General features: G+C 56.4%; 1 protein-coding gene across 3 annotated transcripts; it reads left to right on the forward strand.

The window, feature by feature from the left end:
* The first annotated feature begins 3295 nt into the window (after window positions 1–3295).
* TRMU (tRNA mitochondrial 2-thiouridylase) lies at window positions 3296–18023 on the forward strand. Of its 3 annotated transcripts, XM_068970494.1 has the most exons (11): window positions 3296–3403; window positions 6517–6682; window positions 7391–7497; window positions 10374–10496; window positions 13528–13700; window positions 14209–14262; window positions 14347–14413; window positions 15490–15590; window positions 16722–16866; window positions 17264–17346; window positions 17771–18023. In XM_068970494.1, exons 1-11 carry the CDS (start codon window positions 3322–3324, stop codon window positions 17921–17923), a joined length of 1254 nt encoding a protein of 417 aa, XP_068826595.1. In that variant the 5' UTR covers window positions 3296–3321; the 3' UTR covers window positions 17924–18023. The 3 variants fall into 3 exon arrangements, with proteins under 3 accessions (XP_068826595.1, XP_068826596.1, XP_068826598.1); XM_068970495.1 differs by lacking the exon at window positions 17264–17346; XM_068970497.1 differs by lacking the exon at window positions 3296–3403 and having other exon boundaries at window positions 6557–6682; window positions 13587–13700.
* Window positions 18024–18486: the final 463 nt, after the last annotated feature.

The following is an 18486-nucleotide window of genomic DNA, read 5'->3' on the forward strand; positions in this document are numbered from 1 at the left end:
GCCAAAATCTGGGGTTGAATCCATTCAGTGAATATTTATGGAGACTCTCCTGTGGGCAGCGGTCATGGGGGTGCAAAGCTCGCACATGGCTGTCTTCTGGGGGCGTGGTGGTGAGTGGGAGAGAGGGGCTCTGGCCGTCCTGCCTACAGCGCAGGGGTGAGCTGGGCCTTGGCCCCTGCCTGCTCCCCCAGGCTCCTTGGAGCAGCCACACTCTGGTTTCCGTCCAGCTGGTCCCACAAAGCACTTTTCCTCTCTGGCTCCCAGGCACTCAGCCCACCACTGGGAGGGAGACCAAGGGGAGGGAAGGGGCTGCCCTTTCCTCGGTACCTGGGGGTGAACAAGCTCGGGTGCCGCCAGAGGGCCACCCTCTCAGCTTGAGAGGCCCAACGTCACGTGATCGTCACATTCCATTAATTCTCAGGTGCAAACGCTTTCACGTTTCACAGCTGACATCCACACAGCTCACACTGCTGTTGTCGGGGCATGTGGGATGTCGTCGTTTACATGGCTGGTCCATCATGCACCTGTGTTAGGCAGTGATTAAAGATTTGGAGCCTCTAAGTAGCAAGTGGTTGTCGCTCAGTCGCACAGTCCTGTCTGACTCTTTGCGACCCCAAATAGCTAATAACTGCCCATTAACCGAGAAGGAGCAGAAAACACAGTTGCCAAGGTGTCATGTTTCAGCCACTGTAGGGGTGGGTGACAGCTCTCCTAACCCCAAGGCCATGTGCTGGGCATGATACTGGACTCTGCCTCAGGCGGGCGGGGTCTCCCAGACAGCCCAAAGTCCAGTGACATCAGCTGGGCCGGCCAACAGCCTCAGCTAAACGAATGCTCACTCTGAAGTCCTCTGAAGGCCAGGTGTCATCTCTCCCGAGAAATGCAAGATGCCATTGCCCCCTTGTCGGGGTTTCCTGACGCCTTATTCTGAAATGCAGTCCTTTTTCTGTTTCCCTGCAGGGCCCCGCTTACGCCTCCTGCTCTTGGCACTCTCAGTTGGCATTTCCTGCTTCTCGTCTCAGAAACGGGGACATGGGGCCTCCCTCATTTCACTCTAGACTCTTTTTTTTTCTTCCTTATGTGGGATCCTAGTTCCTCAATCGGGGATCAAACCCGAGTTCCCTGCAGTGGAAGTGTGGAGAACTTACCCACGGGACTGCCAGGGAATTCCTTTACTCTGAACTCAAAACTACTCCTGTTCTCAAGAAAATGACTTGTCTTAAGAATTATCCACATTTAGACATTAATGTCCACTGTTAACCTAATGTGATTTTAATGCCAAGCTTTGGTGTGTATATTATTTACCTGATTTAAAAAACCATCGGCAGGATTTCCCTGGTGGCCCAGTGGTTAAGACTCCGAGTTTCCTTTGGCTGCGTGGGTTCCATCCCTGGTCGGGGAACTAAGATCCCACATGCCATGTGGCCAAAAGTAAACAAACAAAAATAAAAATCATCTGCATCTCTAGTGTACTTCCTCCCCAGCTTTTTTTAAACCATGGTTCAAGTCCTACCTGAAATCAGTTTTGTCAACCGCCCCAGCAGTTATCTGAAAGTGAAAGTTGCTCAGTCATGTCCAACTCTTTTCGACCCCATGGACTTTACAGTCTGTGGAATTCTCCAGGCCGGGATACTGGAGTGGGTAGCCTTACCCTTCTCCAGGGGATCTTCCCAATCCAGGGATCGCATCCAGGTCTCCCACATTGCAGGTGGATTCTTTACCAGCTGAGCCACAAGGGAAACCCTAACATTTTCAGCAGTTTTAAACAGGAAAAATAAGATTTCCCTGGTGGTCCAGTGGTTGAGAATTCACCTGCTAGTCAGTGTAAGGGACACGAGTTTAATCCCTTTTCTGGGAAGATGCCACATGCAACTAAGCCCTGATGCCCTAGAGGCTGTCTGTACTCTAGGGAAAGCCACTGCAGTGGCAAGCCTGGGCACCACAACTAGAGAAGGCCAGTGCGCAGCAGTGAACCCAGCGCAGCCATAAGTCAGTAAATAAAAAATTTGGAAAAAACTACTGGTGACTGACCCCCTGTCTCAGTGACTGAAACTACTTCTCTGCTCCCCTTCAAAAACTCATAACCGAGCAGAATCTCCGGAGGTGGTTGTTGGGGGACAGAGAGCCCGCCACTTCCCCCAGACTGCTGGCATTGGACTAAAGGCAGTTTGCCTTTCTGCCATTCGTGAGCACTGATTTTGGAAGCAGAGAGCAGCAGGACCAGCGCGGATGACGACGCTTGACCTAGCAGCCCCCACCGGGCTCTCAGCGCCTGTCCGCAGCGCGGCCATGAGCAGCTCCCCTGGAACTGAACTGGGGTCGGCAGGCACCCTGGCCCTGCTGGGTCTGGCCCCACGCTGTCCCCAGGCCCAGGGCCCTTCACTCAGGGCTGGGCCCTCCGCCTGCTCACCCTCCCCTTCTGGTCAGCTAAGGGAAGGCCCGTACCCACTTCCAGAAGCCCCCAGCTCGACACCACACCCCCGGGGCGACATCACACTCTTCAGTCGTTTGGCAGCCTGTTCACTGGGCGCCCTCCTAAGTCACTGTTGACTAAAAAAGATGTACAACTTGAGAGTTGCAAGTGAAGTTTTATCTGGGGCAAAATGAGGGAGGGCTGCAGCCGGGAGGCAGCATCTCAGACAGCTCTGAGAGACTGCTCCAAAGCGGCAGTGGGGGAAAGTCAATATATAAGGTTTTGGTGAAGGGGGAGTTCAATCCCAGGAAACACCCAATTTACACAAGGTTTTTGTTAGTCCTGAGGATCTGATGTCACCTTGAAGGGATTTGGTGCTTCTCTAGATAGGAGGAGATGCCAGGATGGAGATCATAAAATATGTTCCTAAAAACAGCCAACCAAAGACCTGTCCCTCCAGATTCCCTGGAGCACAGAGCGCCTCACTCCACACAACTCCCTCAGGGGTTGTTGAAGGTCAAGAGCTATTTTAGCTGCATGGGGTTCAATCTCCGTGGAGGCAGATGGCAAATGCCTTTGTTGTTCAGACCTTGGCAATGCTCTTGGTAAGTGCCAATTTGTAGTTGACATCACACACACACCTGTGTGTGCTGGGAACGCACACACGCGCGCGCGCGCGCGTAGGAAGCGCTTAGTGTGTCCGCAGCTGCCAACAGAGAGGTAAGCCAGAGCCAGGAGTTCAGGGGGCGTGGTCACAGGCCCGCCTGGGAGCAGCGGGCAGGGAGGAACGCAGGGCGCTGAGCACCCGCTTCCGCCCGGGCCTCCTGCGCTCTCGCCGCCAGGGGAGGGCGGGACTTCCGGCTAGGAGCGGAAGCGACGGCGGCAGTGAGGGGAATCGGCCGCTGTCGATGCAGGCGGCTCGGCACGTCGTGTGCGCCGTCTCCGGCGGCGTGGACAGCGCGGTGGCAGCGCTGCTGCTGAGGCGGAGAGGTGAGGAGGCCGAGTGACCCGGCCGCCCCCGAGCGGCCCCTTCTCGGAGAGCCCCGCCTGGCGGCGCGGCGCCCCGGCCCTCACTCTGCGCCTGGGGGTCGGAGAGCGCGCGGCCGCCGCTCCGCCTGTCGGGGAGCGGTCAGGCCCCCAGTTGCCGCCGGGGTCGAGCAGGGGAGAGTGGGCCTCCGACTCCGGGCGGCCGCGTTTCTCCCCGGCCCCGAGGCCTTGCCCCCGCGGCGGCGGCGGCGGCGTCCGCACTCAGCCCAGGCCTGAGGAGCGCCGCAGCCTCCGTGGAGGCCCTTATCTCCACGACACGCGACGTGGCCGTCTGGCTACGTGTGCGACCAGTCCCGACGGGCTTATCAAGTCGCGGCTGTGCTTTCCACTCGGTGGGTGACAGACTGCGCAGGAGCGCTTCCGGTTCCTCAGGCGCCTGTCGGGCGCCCCCGGTCGGGAGCCGAGGCTCACTGCCCATCTGACTCTCCGTCCGTGTGACCCGCTCCCGTTGGGAGCTCTCCAGTACCTAGTGGCGCTCGTAGGTCCTCTGTTGCTGAGGCGTCTTTCGTTCTTAGGCACTTGGAATGCAGAGGGAACCCCAGGTTCCTGACAAGTGATTCAAGCTCTTCCTGTTTGTAAAATGGAGGCACCGCCTACCTCCCAGGGTTACTGGAGGTGAAAGTGAAAGAAAGTGAAGTCACTCAGTCGTGTCCGACTCTTTGTGACCCCATGAACTGCAGCCCACCAGGCTCCTCCATCCATGGGATTTTCTAGGCAAGAGTACTGGAGTGGGTTGCCGTTTCCTTCTCCAGGGGATTTTTCCGACCCAGGGATCGAACCCAGGTCTCCCGCATTGTAGGCAGACGCTTTTACTGTCTGAGCCACTAGGGAAGTTACTGGAGGTAGTAGTAATAAATAACAGGACACACAAAGCCTTTACCCCAGTGCCCAGCACACGTTAGGCACTCAGCAGTAGAGGTTATTAGTTCGTATTAATAACCAAACTGTCACAAAAGGTGTAATAAAAAGTGTCAAATACAAGTAGAGACAGACTGTGAGCATACATACTTGCGATGGGGAAGGGAATCAAAGCATCACAGAGATGGTGGTGTTTGCGCTGAGACTACTGTCAAAGCCAAGTTCATATGTTCAGTGGCACAGTGAGGCCAGACACACTGAAGTTTTGAGTTTGGAGCAGAGAAAGGTTTATTCATCTAGGAGGTAGCAACCTGGAAGATGAGAGACCTAAGATCCTCTCATCCGTGGTATCACCACTTGGAGGGGGAGGAGGAGGAGGAGTTCCCTAAGCAAAGGCTGGGGCTCAGGAGGTAAGGAGGAAGCGTTTCTGGCGGAGTCGACAGCAGGTGCAAAGCTCAGGCACAGAAGTGCTGGCTGGGTCTGGGAGGGAGAGTGAGGCAGAGAGGAGGCTGAGCGCTGCTTGTGGAGAGTGTTCTGTTCCGGGCTTCAGAGTGTGCTGTGGGAGACAGTGCAGAGCCCTCCAAGGGTTCTGACTAGGCGGCGACACGTCTGGGGCGATGGTGGCAGACATCCCTGGGGAGACTAGTTAGGTTATCTTACTCCTTCAGGAAGGCTAGTGCTCCTTCCCAGAATCCAGGCTGAGCAGCTTCACAGACCAGCTTCCTTGGGTTTTGCTCCTCCGGGCGGGAAGCTGAGGGGCAGAGCAGAGAAGCAGCAGGTCCTCCGCTCGACATGGAGGTCTCTTCCAGTCTCGTCGGAGGTGCATGTTCTGCCACGTGCCTCCGAAGCGCTGTGGCCTCCTGGAGCGCCAGGGCCTCCGCCACGTGAGTGGTCACGTCTCCAGGAGAAGGATGATCAGGCACATGAGGCCATGGAAGGGGGGGTGTTTTAAGCTCTGGGGGTGGAGTTGTGTATTTGTTCTGCGTAAGCCCTTGTTCTGTGCTGGGCACTGCCGGGCTCTGGGGACACATGGGTGTGTGAGACGGCCCTGGCAGGCGGCAGAGTGCCTCACTTTAGTAGCTGCAGGGGCGCGCACAGGAACAGCGGGAGCCCAATGTAGGGTGCACTGTCAGGGAGGCAGGATCCGGGGATGTGGGAAGCAGAGAAGGGAGGACCTGCTGGGGTGGGGCTAGTGGCCTTGCGCAGGCAGCCTTTTAGTGTTTGGCAGAGCTTTGTCACCGAGTCTCTGCTCTTTGGAATACCGTGTTAAAGCTTTTACAGTCCGGTGCCCTGTCTTTCATTACATTCAGCCGGCCCAAAAGAAACGTTTCTCATATGTGGTAGACACCTGTGTACTTAGAAAGTTGGTCTCCCCCACGTTTGGTTTGGTACTTTGTCTGCAACAGAAAAGGGGAAAAACAGGTCTCAAAGTATATAGATGTGTGTGCCTGTGTGTGTGTGTTAGTCGCTCAGTCACGTCCAACTCTTTGCGACCCCAAGGACTGTAGCCTGCCAGGCTCCTCTGTCCATGGAATTCTCCAGGTAAGAATACTGGAGCGGGTTGTCATTCTCTTCTCCAAGGGATCTTCCCGGCCCAGAGGTTGAACCTGGGTCTCTTGCATTACAGGCAGATTCTTTACCATCTGAGCCACCAGGAAAGCCCTGTGATAAAGCAACCAAAATTTTTTATGTCTTTATGTCTGATGACTTAAAATCTAATTCTTACTGGGTAATTGGAAATAACTTTTGAATTGAGTTTACTTTTCTGATAACTGAATGGCGGTTTTTATTTGTTTTGAAAAATTGTGTAGAATTTCTGCTTTTCTTTCATCCAGTCACATTGCTAAGTCTCTCTATATGTTGACACAGCATGGGGACGTGAAGATGGAAAGATGCCATCTCGTCCACACCTCCGGGATGCTCACACCTCCGGATGCTCACTGTCAGTTCAGCCCCACAGGGTGTTGTGATGATGGAGGCCTTTACCGAGTGCAGCAGAGGGTCAGGGTGGGAGCCCCTGCCAGAGCGTCAGGGGCGGTTTGCATTAAGATGTGGTCAGAGCGCTGCAGGCCATGTGGCGGCGGGAGGGACAGCCAGCCCCAGTGCACAGAGGCGCAGGAGAGCCCAGGAGGCACTGCCTTTTCCACCAGGTTGATGCTACATCCTCTCTTGACTTTGCCCTCCACTCCTCCCCCCAGGTTACCAGGTGACAGGGGTGTTTATGAAGAACTGGGACTCCCTGGACGAGCGCGGCATTTGCACTGCCGACAGAGACTGCGAGGATGCCTACAGAGTGTGCCGGATCCTGGACATCCCCTTCCGCCAGGTGTCCTACGTGAAGGAGTACTGGAATGACGTGTTCAGGTGGGGGGCTCCCGATGTAGCGCGGGCCCTCTCCACAGCAGTCCTGCCGGGGTCAGCCAGGCTAATGCCAGCCAGCGCTTTCTCTTTTCAGGCCGCGGTGCTGGAGACCACATGTGGGAGGCCTCGGCCACCCCTCGGAAGTCTGGGTTGGAAGCCAGGCCTGCATCCGGAGCACCCCAGCCCTTGTTCCTATTACTGTGCCACATGCCAGAAGTCTCTTTAACATCTCTTGAACCTTGAGATGTTTCTGCTGCTAAATTAGCATGAGAGAACGAGGGCTCAGGTCTGCTCTGGAAGGCCGGCTATGGCTGGTCCCTGAGGATAGAACCCCTGGGCTGTCAGTGTCGGGCTGAGGAACCAGCTAGGGTGCTGGTTGAACAGACACTCGAGGCTGGGCGGGGCCTTGCAACCTGCACCTCAGCAGGCGCCCTGGTTGGTTCTCGAATGGGGTTCCCTGGCTTTTACTTTGGGAAATGGCGCAATGGGCCTCGGTGCCTGGTGAGTGCAGATTCAGATGGGAAGTGCAGCTGGCTTTAAACAAATGTTTGATGAAAATACTGAAAATGATTCTGTACTGAAGCTCCTATCTTGCAGAAAATTACAGTTTTAGTAAAACAGGGAGAAACTCTAAGCAAGTCATGTACCTGATTTATTTTTCCATAGGATGTTTGACACTTAGAAATAAAAAGGCTTTTCTTTTCATTCCAGTGATTTTTTAAATGAATATGAAAAAGGAAGAACCCCTAATCCTGACATAGTCTGCAACAAGCATATCAAATTCCGCTGTTTTTTTAATTATGCTGTGGATAACCTTGGTAAGTGATTTGAATTATCTTCATTTATCTTTTTACAAATCATGAGATATCCAGGAGCTGAGGTTGGTTTCAGCATGTATCTGCTGGATCTGAGGATGTAAAGCTTAAATTTGAAGGGCTCACCCAGCATTGGGCAAGTATTTTTCCTCCAGCTCCGGAGTGAGAATCACAGCTGAGCCAGGCAGAATTGATACTTTTGAACTGTGGTGCTAGAGAAGACTCTTGAGAGTCCCTTGGACTGCAAGGAGATCAAACCAGTCAATCCTAAAGGAAATAAGTCCTGAATATTCATTGGATGCTGAAGCTGAAGTTCCAATCTTGATGCGAAGAGCTCACTCATTGAAAAAGACCCTGATGCTGGGAAAGACTGAAGGCAGGAGGAGAAGGGGACGACAGAGGATGAGATGGTTGGCATCACCGATGCAATGGACATGAGTTTGAGCAAGCTCTGGGAGATGGTGAAGGACAGGGAGGCCTGGCGTGCTGCCGTCCAGGGGGTCGCAAAGAGTCAGACACGACTGAGCAACTGAACAACAACAACTGATTAACTGGGCTTCCCTGTTGGCTCAGTGGTGAAGAATTCGCCTGCCAAGAAAGGAGACGTGGGTTTGATCCCTGGGTCAGGAAGATCCCTGGAGAAGGAAATGGCAACCCACTCCAGTATTCTTGCATGGAGAATCCCATGGACAGAGGAGCTTGGCAGCCTGCAGTCTGTGGGGTCACAAAGAGCTGGACACAACTTAGCGACTAAACAATTCTTTGGTTAAGGACTGGGTCAGTTTTGCTGCAGCTTCCAGGAAACAGTCTCACAATCCTGAATGTCTGTGAAGTTTTCACACAGTGCATGGCCTCTGGATTAGTATATGCTTTGGTAGGTTCTTCCACTTTTTTCATAGTGTGGAAAGAAGAAATTGATTTTACTGGATGGTCCTTCACTGTGATAAAAGTAATATGCATTTATTCAGTTCAGTTCAGTCGCTCAGTCGTGTCCGACTCTTTGCCACCCCATGAATCGCAGCACGTCAGGCCTCCCTGTCCATCACCAACTCCCAGAGTTCACTCAGACTCACGTCCATCGAGTCCGTGATGCCATCCAGCCATCTCATCCTCTGTCGTCCCCTTCTCCTCCCGCCCCCAATCCCTCCCAGCATCAGAGTCTTTTCCAATGAGTCAACTCTTCGCACGAGGTGGCCAAAGTACTGGAGTTTCAGCTTTAGCATCATTCCTTCCAAAGAAATCCCAGGGCTGATCTCCTTCAGAATGGACTGGTTGGATCTCCTTGCAGTCCAAGGGACTCTCAAGAGTCTTCTCCAACACCACAGTTCAAAAGCATCAATTCTTCGGCGCTCAGCCTTCTTCACAGTCCAACTCTCACATCCATACATGACCACAGGAAAAACTATGTTCCGCCTTGACTAGACGGACCTTTGTAGGGAAAGTAATGTCTCTGCTTTTGAATATGCTATCTAGGTTGGTAATAACTTTTCTTCCAAGGAGTAAGTGTCTTTTAATTTCATGGCTGTAGTCACCATCTGCAGTGATTTTGGAGCCCTAAAAAATAAAGTCTGACACTGTTTCCACTGTTTCCCCATCTATTTCCCATGAAGTGATGGGACCAGATGCCATGATCTTCATTTTCTGAATGTTGAGCTTTAAGCCAACTTTTTCACTCTCCTCTTTCACTTTCATCAAGAGGCTTTTTAGTTCCTCTTCACTTTCTGCCATAAGGGTGGTGTCATCTGCATATCTGAGGTGACTGATATTTCTCCTGGCAATCTTGATTCCAGCTTGTGCTTCATCCAGCCCAGCGTTTCTCATGATGTACTCTGCATAGAAGTTAAATAAGCAGGGTGACAATATACAGCCTTGACGTACTCCTTTTCCTATTTGGAACCAGTCTGTTGTTCCATGTCCAGTTCTAACTGTTGCTTCCTGACCTGCATACAGATTTCTCAAGAGGCAGGTCAGGTGGTCTGGTATTCCCATCTCTTTCAGAATTTTCCACAGTTTATTGTGATCCACACAGTGAAAGGCTTTGGCATAGTCAGTAAAGCAGAAAGAGATGTTTTTCTGGAACTCTCTTGCTTTTTCCATGGTCCATGCATTTATTAAAGAAAGTTTGAAACTTACAAGCAAAAGAAGAGGAGGGAAAGTGTCGTCTGTAATTTCCTCCCAGAGTCAGAAAGAAAGGCTTTCTGTTGCTTGTCTTCCGGTCTCCCTGCACACTGAGGAGAGTGGGATCCTGCACTTTCTTCCTCTGCTGGACGATATCATAGGTGTCTCCCCAGCGCCGTTAGAGATTCTGTGTGTGTGGCGCTGTTACTGTGCAGAGGTGCTTTATTCAGAGTCTCCTGGTGTTAAACATTTTGGTTGTTTCCAGTTTTTCCTTAGTATAAAAAGCACTGAAATGAGCTTTTGTACTTAAACCTTTGTGTACATGTTTGACGTTTTCCTTTCTATTAAGCTAGAATGAATAAATAGATGTTAACTTTTTTTTGGACATGTGGCTTGTGGGTTCTTAAGTCCCTGATCAGGCATTGAGCCTGGGCACTGGGAGTGAAAGCACTGGGTCCTAAGCACTGAACTCCCAGGGAATTCCCGACACTAACTTTTGAAAGGCTCTTAGAGATGCAGCGAAAGCTTGTAGCTAAGATTTTATCAGTTTAGAGACTTCAAAGACTACCTGTTTAACAGAATCCCAGGAGTGTGTCTCTTCCCTGGGATCTGGGCATTTGGGGAGCGGGGCGGGTCCCCTGCGCAGACCGCCTGGTGTGAGACCTGGCACCTCTGCCCCATGGAGCATCCTGGGCTCGGACTGACCGAGGCCAGCAAGTGCACTCCTAAACTCTGACCCTCGTGCTTTAAAAACCTCCCAGGCGCAGATGCGGTGGCGACAGGTCACTACGCAAGAACGTCCCTGGAGGATGAAGAGGTGTTCCAGCAGAAGCACACCAAGAGGCCGGAAGGGCTCTTCAGAAACCGGTTTGAAGTTAGGAACGGTGAGTACACGTGTCCAGGCCAGGGCTGAACTATTCGGGAACGAAGCAGTGACTGCGGGCTGTCCGCACGCTCTGCCCGACTTCTCCCCGTGTTTTCCAGGCGAGCTCGTTGGCTTTGGTTTCCTCTTCAAAAAAGGACAGTTGCCTCAAGGGTCATTCCCCGCGGGGCCTCCAGCTGGCTCAGGCGGGCGCCCAGGCAGGGCTGCTGGGAAACTTAACCCAGTTCTGGGGAAAGCAGACGACAGTGGCCCAGTTCTCAGCCTTGCATTGTCGAGATTGAGGTGTGACATACTTCAGTGTGAAATGAGGCTGTCTCCTGACATTCATGGCACAGGTCTGGCAGCTTGCTTCAGAAGATTACGTGTATAAATTATCAGTGTCAAAGGGCACGAGGTGTCGCCAGCCTAGAAAGTGCCAAGCAGTCGACTGGAAGGCTGTTGTTCTGCAAACAGTTTCCTCGGCTGCAGGACCATAGGGAACCTATGCTTCTCCAGATCTGGCCTGCCCTGGCCTGCCTCCTGTCCACTGCCTCCCTCTCTGACCCCAGAGGTGTCCCCTCTCTGCACCCATCTTAGCAGGGCCAGCAGGCAGGTCTCCGGGTCCTCTTCCCTGAGGAGAGGAAGCTTGGCTGCATCGCTGGCAAGGGGACCTTGGGTCGGGGGCTGGACCCAGCCTGGTTCTCCCAACTCCACGGTCTCTGCTCCTCCCTGGTCCTCCATGTTGTCCGGCCCAGTTACAGGCCGCGGCTCAGCTGCCCTGTGATCTCTCCTCCCCTCCACCTCGCGGCAGCCGAGGCCACAGATCAGTGAGCTGACCAGGCCCAGACCAGGCCGCTGCTTTCCCGGTGTTGAGAAGGCCTCCTGCTGCCGCCCGCACAGCACTGTGTCCCCTGGAGGGTGTGGGGGCGGGCGGAGGGAGACATGACTGCTTCCCTCCCTGGTGCTGCCTGTACACTCCCAGGCACCCCTCACCAGGAAAGCAACCCCCCACCCCACACACTGGGAGGGCCTGGCCGTGGCCGCCCAGCCCTGCTGCCCAGGCGCTCCACAGCGGAATCAGGCCCCAGGACCCAGGGGTCGCGGCTCTTGGGGCGCTAGTAGATGAAGGATTCGTGTCTGTGTCGTGTAGCACGCCTGCTTATCTCCTGGAAAAGGTGCTGCCACGCAGAGCTGGCGGGGCCTTGCTGACCAGACCTGATTGCACAGTGCCTGCTCTGGTCTGTGTTGCTGTTGTAACAGTGCCGCAGTGTCTTTGTTCTCTGCGTGTTTTCAAGACACGACAGACTTTTTATTTTGTCCTGACTGAATTGCCCTGGGGGCTGGAAGAAGCCTCCTGGCCTTAGTCCTTGGGGAGAGGGCAGCGCGCCCAGCCGGAGCGCCTGTGCCCTACCTGTCCCAGGGGCAGCCTGTGTCCTCACCTATCTTGGGGCAGGTGGCACGCTGGCCAACCCGGAGCAGGGAAGGTGCTGAAGGGAGCTCTGGGTGCCGTCAAACCCTCCCTTAGTGGGGGTCCCTCTTCCTGGTCGAGGGCTACTTGCTTTCTTTTTTAAAAATCATAGCTTTTTTGTTGTTTGTTTAAATTTAGTTTTGAAACAAAAATAGTTGGCAAATGAGTCTGCCTACCTGATGACTGGTTGACTGGACTCTCTTTTTCACTTTTCACTTGATTTTGTTGTTTTATACATAAAACCTGATGGAATGGAACCCATGTGATTGGGCTCAGTTTCCAGCTCTGCCCTCGTCTCCCTGCACCCCTGTGGGCGGTCACTTGAACTATCTAAGCCTCCCTGAAGATGGGGATAAACCTGTCTGTCATAGGGCTAACATGAGGATCAAATTTGAGGTCGCGGAAGGAAAACATAAGCAGCCACACAGAGAGCACATTGCACGTGACGGGCTGGGCCACACGCTGTGCCTGGGCTCTCTGTGCCTTTTGCACGGGTGTGAGCTTGGCGTGTAACTTGCTGCGGCTTCGCCCAGCCCTGGTCATGACGCATGGAGAGCGGCCGTGATGCTGGCCTCACGCTCCGTTTCCTCCATTGGCCACTGAGCTGCAGGGCGGAGGACCCAGTGTTCGTGGTTGTAGAAGGTCTGTAACACGCCAGGCAGGACCCAGCAGCCCAGAGGCAGAGCTGGACCTTGTTTTCCAAACCCCGTCCCAAGGCCAGGGTCAGGCAGAGGTCTGCACCACTGCCGTCAAGCTGGGAACAGTCTTTACAGTGAAACAGACCTTTGGAGGGGCTTCCCAGGTGGTAGAGGACCCATCTGCCAATGCAGGAGGTGTAAGAGATGCGGGCTTCCTGTAAGAGACCCCTGGGCTGGGAGATCCCGTGGAGGAGGGCACGGCAACCCACTCCAGTACTCTTGCCTGGAGAGTCCCATGGACAGAGGAGCCTGGCGGGCTGCAGTCCGTGGGCTCGCAGAGTCAGACACGACTGATGTGACTTAGCGCGCACGCAGACTTTTAGGGAAACCTCAGAGGAGCGGCTGACAGGCGTCAGCTTGCACTCCAAACAGTCCAATGTCTCCAAGCAGGGAAGCGGGTTGAGAAGCGGATGCTGCTGGGAAGTGTGGTCGGCATCCACTGGGGGCGGGAGGTGAGGAGCAGCCAGGGTGTGAACTCCTGTGGTCAATGGAAATAGCGCAGCCCACACTGTCTCAGTAGGGTTTGCTGTGAGGCTTCTCATTTGATTTTCCCAAATGTGGCTCGTTTTGTTTTCTTCTTAATACTTAATAATGTTTTTGTCATGTGATGTTTAATCTTTGAAAACATAGCCTAACACATGAGCCGGAATAAATTCCCTTATCATGTAAAATCTCCCTTCCGTGTATTTTTTCAACAGTAGATGAATTAGGGATTTGAATTTTTCTTAACCATGGCAGCTCTTTTTTCTGGAAGTGTGCTGTTGAGTATTGATCTTTGTTTCTGCCAGACCAGGGCTCGTCTGTCAAAGTAAACGGAAGGACACTGTTAAAAGCAGAGCATGGTGGTTTTTGTTCCTGCAACATCTTTTGTTCTTTACTCTTGGCAGCGGTAAAACTCCTCCAGGCAGCTGACAGCTTTAAAGACCAGACCTTCTTTCTCAGCCAGGTTCCCCAGGAGGCGCTCAGGAGAACCCTCTTTCCCCTGGGGGAGCTAACGAAAGATTTCGTAAAGAAAATAGCTGCTGAGAACAGACTTCATCACGTGCTTCAGAAGAAGGAGGTAGGGCTGAGGGGCGTCGCTGCTGGCAGGGGCCCCGTTCTAGGGAGACACAGGCAGAGTGTAGGCGAGGACTCCGGGCGACGGCCGTTCCCACTTGCTCGTCTCACGCTACACGTGTCAGCTTGGGAAGGGACCCTGATCCCGACCTCTGACCCTACTGCAACCTCGCCCTATGGCCTGGCTTGTGCTTCCTGCTCCCGCTCTGGCCTGAGGGTCTGCAGCGAGCGCAGGCCCGGCCGGTCCTGGCGGTGGCGCTGCTTATAAGCGTAGCCGCCGGGTCCTTGTCTGGGACCTGAAAGAAGCCCCTCAAGGTCTGTGCGTGGCTCTGACTGGTATCTGTGGCCCTGGAGGAGTGGAGCCGGGCCCTGGCCCAGAGGGTGGGGTGGCTCGGGGCGGGTGAGCCCCGGGAAGCCCTGTGTTGTACCCAGTCCTTGCCTGGGGTCTCCAAATGGAGCGTGGGACCCCCGCCTGGCTGCTCATCTCATACCTGGCCTTCCGTTCGTTTCAGAGCATGGGCATCTGTTTTATTGGTAAAAGGAACTTTGAAAATTTCATCCTTGAGGTGAGTGTTCTTTGATGTGAAAGATTGGGGCCCTGTTTCTGCTCTGAACCTGGAGCTGTTGGTGATGGAGCCCTTGTTTTCCAGTATTTACAGCCTCGACCTGGTCGGTTTATTTCTATAGAAGACAACAAGGTTCTGGGGACACATAAAGGTGAGACGCAATCTGGGGCTGCTTTTCATGCTGAGCGCCTTGAGGCTTGGGGCGCGCCTGTGTGCTGGGGGTTCAGGCGGGGTGCCCCAGGCCCTGCTGAGCAGCAGGGGTGTTGGAGGGCCACAGGGAGGGGCCTGCATCTCTTGTGGCTCCTCAGGTGCTGCAGCCAGTAATAGAGGGTGCGCCTGGCTCAGCAAGCCTCACCTCGAGTCAGGTGTTCATGCACGCGAGAGAGAATAGAAGGCTACAGGAAAGTTCCACCCTGGGGGAAGGAGTCAGGTTGACTGCAGAGCGCGAGTTCCATAGGAGCGTGTGAAGAGCCGGGACCACCCTGCTTCCTGGTGGGCTGCTGCTCCTCATTCGCAGATTCTTCTGGGTTGGGCACCCCCAGTCTGTGCTGGGCTGGCATGGGAGGACAGGTCAGGTGCCCAGGTGGGAGGGCAGAGGTGGGGCTGCACCGTGGGGGCCTGATGACAGGCCCCTTCCTGGTGCCGGTGTGGGGGTGGGGCTTAGATGTCACGGGCTCCCCGAGAACCGAGTGTTCCTGAGGCAGGAGGAGGGGCCGGCCCTGCTGGGGACAGCGGCAGGGTGCTCCCAGCCTGTCCCGGCAGGAGATGGCCAGAGCCTCGGAGAGCCTGGTCCAGGAGGGGAGCGCTGAGCCTGGGCGCCGCAGGTCCCCTGGCCCCCACCGGGTCTTGCGCTGCTGGGGGTTGGGGTGGAGGTGCACAGAGGTGGTTGGAGAGCACTGGGCACGGAGGGAGCGAGGCTGTGCGGGTGGCCCCGCCCCATGTGGTCGATACACGGGAGCAGGCTCGCCGGTGAGGCCCACGGAGGCTTAGCAAGGGGCTCGTGGCTTCCGGCGGGGCACTTGGTCCACCTCCTGAAGGAGTGGGCCCTGCTTACTGCAGGCTGGGTGGCCCCGTGGCTGGAACTGCTCCTTGCGGGGTGGGAGGTACAGCCTAACCCCAGCTGCCTCAAGCGGTCCACAGAGGGGCGCCTCCTGCCTGCCATCCCCCGTCCCACCAGGATGTTTGCGAGAGGACTCCTCCCACCTCACTGAGAAATTGCCTCCGTAGGCTGGTTCCTGTACACTTTGGGCCAAAGAGCCAACATAGGAGGCTTACGGGAGCCCTGGTACGTGGTGGAGAAGGATGGTGCCAAGGGCGACGTGCTTGTGGTGAGTCGGCGGGGACGTGATGGAGGCTGGGCCGGGCAGAGCCCACGAAGCTGAGCAGGCAGGGTGGGGGCTCTGCAGGGCCTTTTCCTCTGCACCCTCCAGGATTGGCGCCGCTACCAAAGGTTTTGTGTAAGGTATTTGTTAGCTCTTCCTGTATGCCCATCACGCTGGCCATCATCACGTCAGTCCCTGTAAGTAGATGTCACTTCTCTGACTGTACACAGCGGACGGACCCAAAGCTGAAGTAGTGTGCGGAAGGCCGTGTGGACATGGGGTGGTCAGTGCCCGGGACGGGCCTGCTCACGAGGGGCCCCAGCGCGTTGCTGTTGAACAGACAAGGACGGAGCTGGGGCCAGCCCAGGCCGCCTGCTGCAGCTCTGGGACCTGGTGCCTAAGCAGGGCCTGCGGACATTTTTAGTGTCACAGCATTGGGGCGGGCAGCAGGTCCTGCTGGTGTGTAGCAGGTGAAGCCCGGGGCCCTGTCCCCTGCAGAATGATCCAGTCCCAGTCTTGGCAGGGCTGGAGGTGAGCAGCCTGGCTGAGCGCACACTCTGTTCTTAGACTGGGTGGAGGGCCAGCGACCCCACCCACCATGGCTGGGACATCTCCTCCTGGGAGAGCCCTGGTCCAGAAGTCTGGACAGCGATTCTGATCGGGTTGAATTAAAGTGACTTTCGTGTGATGTTCAGCAGTGTCTTTTGTTTTGGGAAAGGCTGGTCCCTGAGTGGGTCTCCTTGTCTACTTAGGGCCCGAGAGTCCTGGACTCGATGTTCTCCATCCTGCCTCGGGGCCCCTGCTGGGTGCTAGGAGGCCAGGGTGTGTGGAGGCCCCAGGAGGCCCCAGCCACGTGGGGCTTGGTGGGATCCCTGTGGGAGTGTGGCTGGCCTGGGTGTCCGGGCGCTGGGCAGGCAGGGTGTGGCAGGGACGAGAGGAATGAGGCCGTGGGCGGACCGCGTGCTGGCTTTCACTGTGCGCTCATGTGCACAGGGTTAGGGAGGCTCCAGGGATGCACGTGTGTCTCCCCGGGTCAGTGTGGTTTTCCGTCGTGAATGCAGTGCAGCGAGGGGGCTTTGGGGCAGGGACCCTCTACTGAGGGTGCAGGGCGCCACAGCCTCACGGTCCGTCCCGCAGGCCCCCCGGACAGACCACCCGGCCCTGTACAGGGACCTGCTGCGGACTGGCCGTGTTCACTGGATCGCGGAGGAGCCGCCTGCTGCCCTGGTCCGCGACAAGATGATGGAGTGTCACTTCCGCTTCCGCCACCAGATGGCGCTAGGTGACTGCTCAGGGACCTGTGGGCCAGGGCAGTTAGGCCGGGGGGTGAGACCTGGGGCAGGGAGGGCCTCAGTGTCCAGATCACACAGCCCGTTCAGCTCTCCTCGCCCTCTGCCTACGCACAGACAGGCTGGGGGCACTGAGGCCCGCTGAGCCTCCTTTGTCCGGGATGCAGGGGGTTCTTGGGAAGGGCGTGGGGGCCTCGGTCCAGCGGGCGGGTGGGTGGCAGGTAGTGTGCGTGCCCACCTGGCCCCGGCTGGGCGGTGCTGCGCCCCTCTGGCTGCTGCTGCCCCGAGCTCCCTTTGTCTGCACTTCCTGCTCCTCCCCGGGGCTAAGGCCTGAGGCTGTGCACTCAGCAAGGCCAGCGCCCCCTCCAAGGGTCCTTGTCTTCCACCCAGTGCCCTGCGTGCTGACCCTCAACCAGGACGGCACCGTGTGGGTGACAGCCGTGAAGGCTGTGCGCGCGCTCGCCCCAGGACAGGTGAGTTGGACTCCGGCTGGCGGGTCAGATGGGGTTGTGGCCCCGCAGCTGTGTGTGGCCCTTCTTAGCACCAGCTCGGCCTGCAGAGATGCAGGCTCGTGGTAGAGGCTTCATGCTCTGGAAGGACAGACTGCCTGCCCTTCTTCCAGACAGTGAGGGGCTGAGGGCAGAGAGGTGTGGGGGTGCTGGTCACACAGCCAGCCCTGCACCTAGCGCTGCTCTCCCAATCAAGAGCACGCGGCCTGGCTGCCGTGTGATCCCGCCCTGGCCCTCCTGTGGCCTGGGCCCCGGGGGGTGAGGACGGAAGCAGGGGAGGCGGTGCGGGGCCCGCCCTCCCCAGCGCTAGACCAGCCGCGCAGATCCAGGCCGCTCGGCACCTGGAGGCTGGGTCCTATTGCAGGTGATGCGGCTTCTGTTCCCCCAGTTCGCCGTGTTCTACAAAGGGGACGAGTGCCTGGGCAGCGGGAAGATCCTACGTCTGGGGCCGTCCGCCTACACACTGCAGAAGGGCCAGAGGACGTCCAGCGTGGCCACAGAGGGCTCCAGTGACAGCCCGGGCCTGGGGCCTGCACCCTGACGGAGGCGGAGCCGCTGCTGCGGAGCTTGTGGGTGGAGGGGTGGGGGAGCGGAGCCAGGGGGCTGTGGGGGCTCAGCACTGCCACCCCCCCAGTGACCCGGCGGCCGCTCCAGTGCTGGCTGGAGGGTCTGTCCCAGGTGCCCGTTTGTAGGGTTCCTTCCTCACACCCCAGAAGAGGCAGCATCCAATAAAAACTCTGTCTGGGACGTAGGTTCTGACGGTGTTTTTGGGGGCCGGGGCCCAGGGGGCTGTCTCGAGGCTCCAGGGCACTGGGGGTGTGTGGCCAGGCAGGGGACAGCATGGAGGGGATGGGTCCCGCTTCTCTGTCTCTCCATTCGTGCCTGTGCCTGCCCTCCCCTGTGGCAGGGCCACGTGAGCAGCCTTGAGCCGAGTCCCAGCCTGCAGGGTGTCTGCCAGGAAGGGCTGCAGGCTTGAGGCCCCTCTGAGTGCGGCCCTGTCCCAAGTCCAGGCAGCTGCACAGAACCCCCCATCACCCCACCAGAGTGCCCCGCGCCCTGGCCAGTCACACCAGAAAACAGGGGGCCTGGGCCCCTGGGTGGGTT

Source organism: Capricornis sumatraensis, chromosome 4, assembly GCF_032405125.1.
Source record: "Capricornis sumatraensis isolate serow.1 chromosome 4, serow.2, whole genome shotgun sequence".
Lineage (NCBI taxonomy): Eukaryota > Metazoa > Chordata > Mammalia > Artiodactyla > Bovidae > Capricornis > Capricornis sumatraensis.

What these genes read in the sequence shown, in the direction of transcription:
- TRMU (XM_068970494.1), top strand. Translation starts at nt 3,322, where the DNA reads ATGCAGGCGGCTCGGCACGTCGTGTGCGCCGTCTCCGGCGGCGTGGAC. An exon ending in GCTGCTGCTGAGGCGGAGAG is followed by an intron (nt 3,404 to 6,516) that starts GTGAGGAGGCCG and finishes TCCTCCCCCCAG; the next exon opens with GTTACCAGGTGACAGGGGTG. An exon ending in GCGCGCTCGCCCCAGGACAG is followed by an intron (nt 17,347 to 17,770) that starts GTGAGTTGGACT and finishes CTGTTCCCCCAG; the next exon opens with TTCGCCGTGTTCTACAAAGG.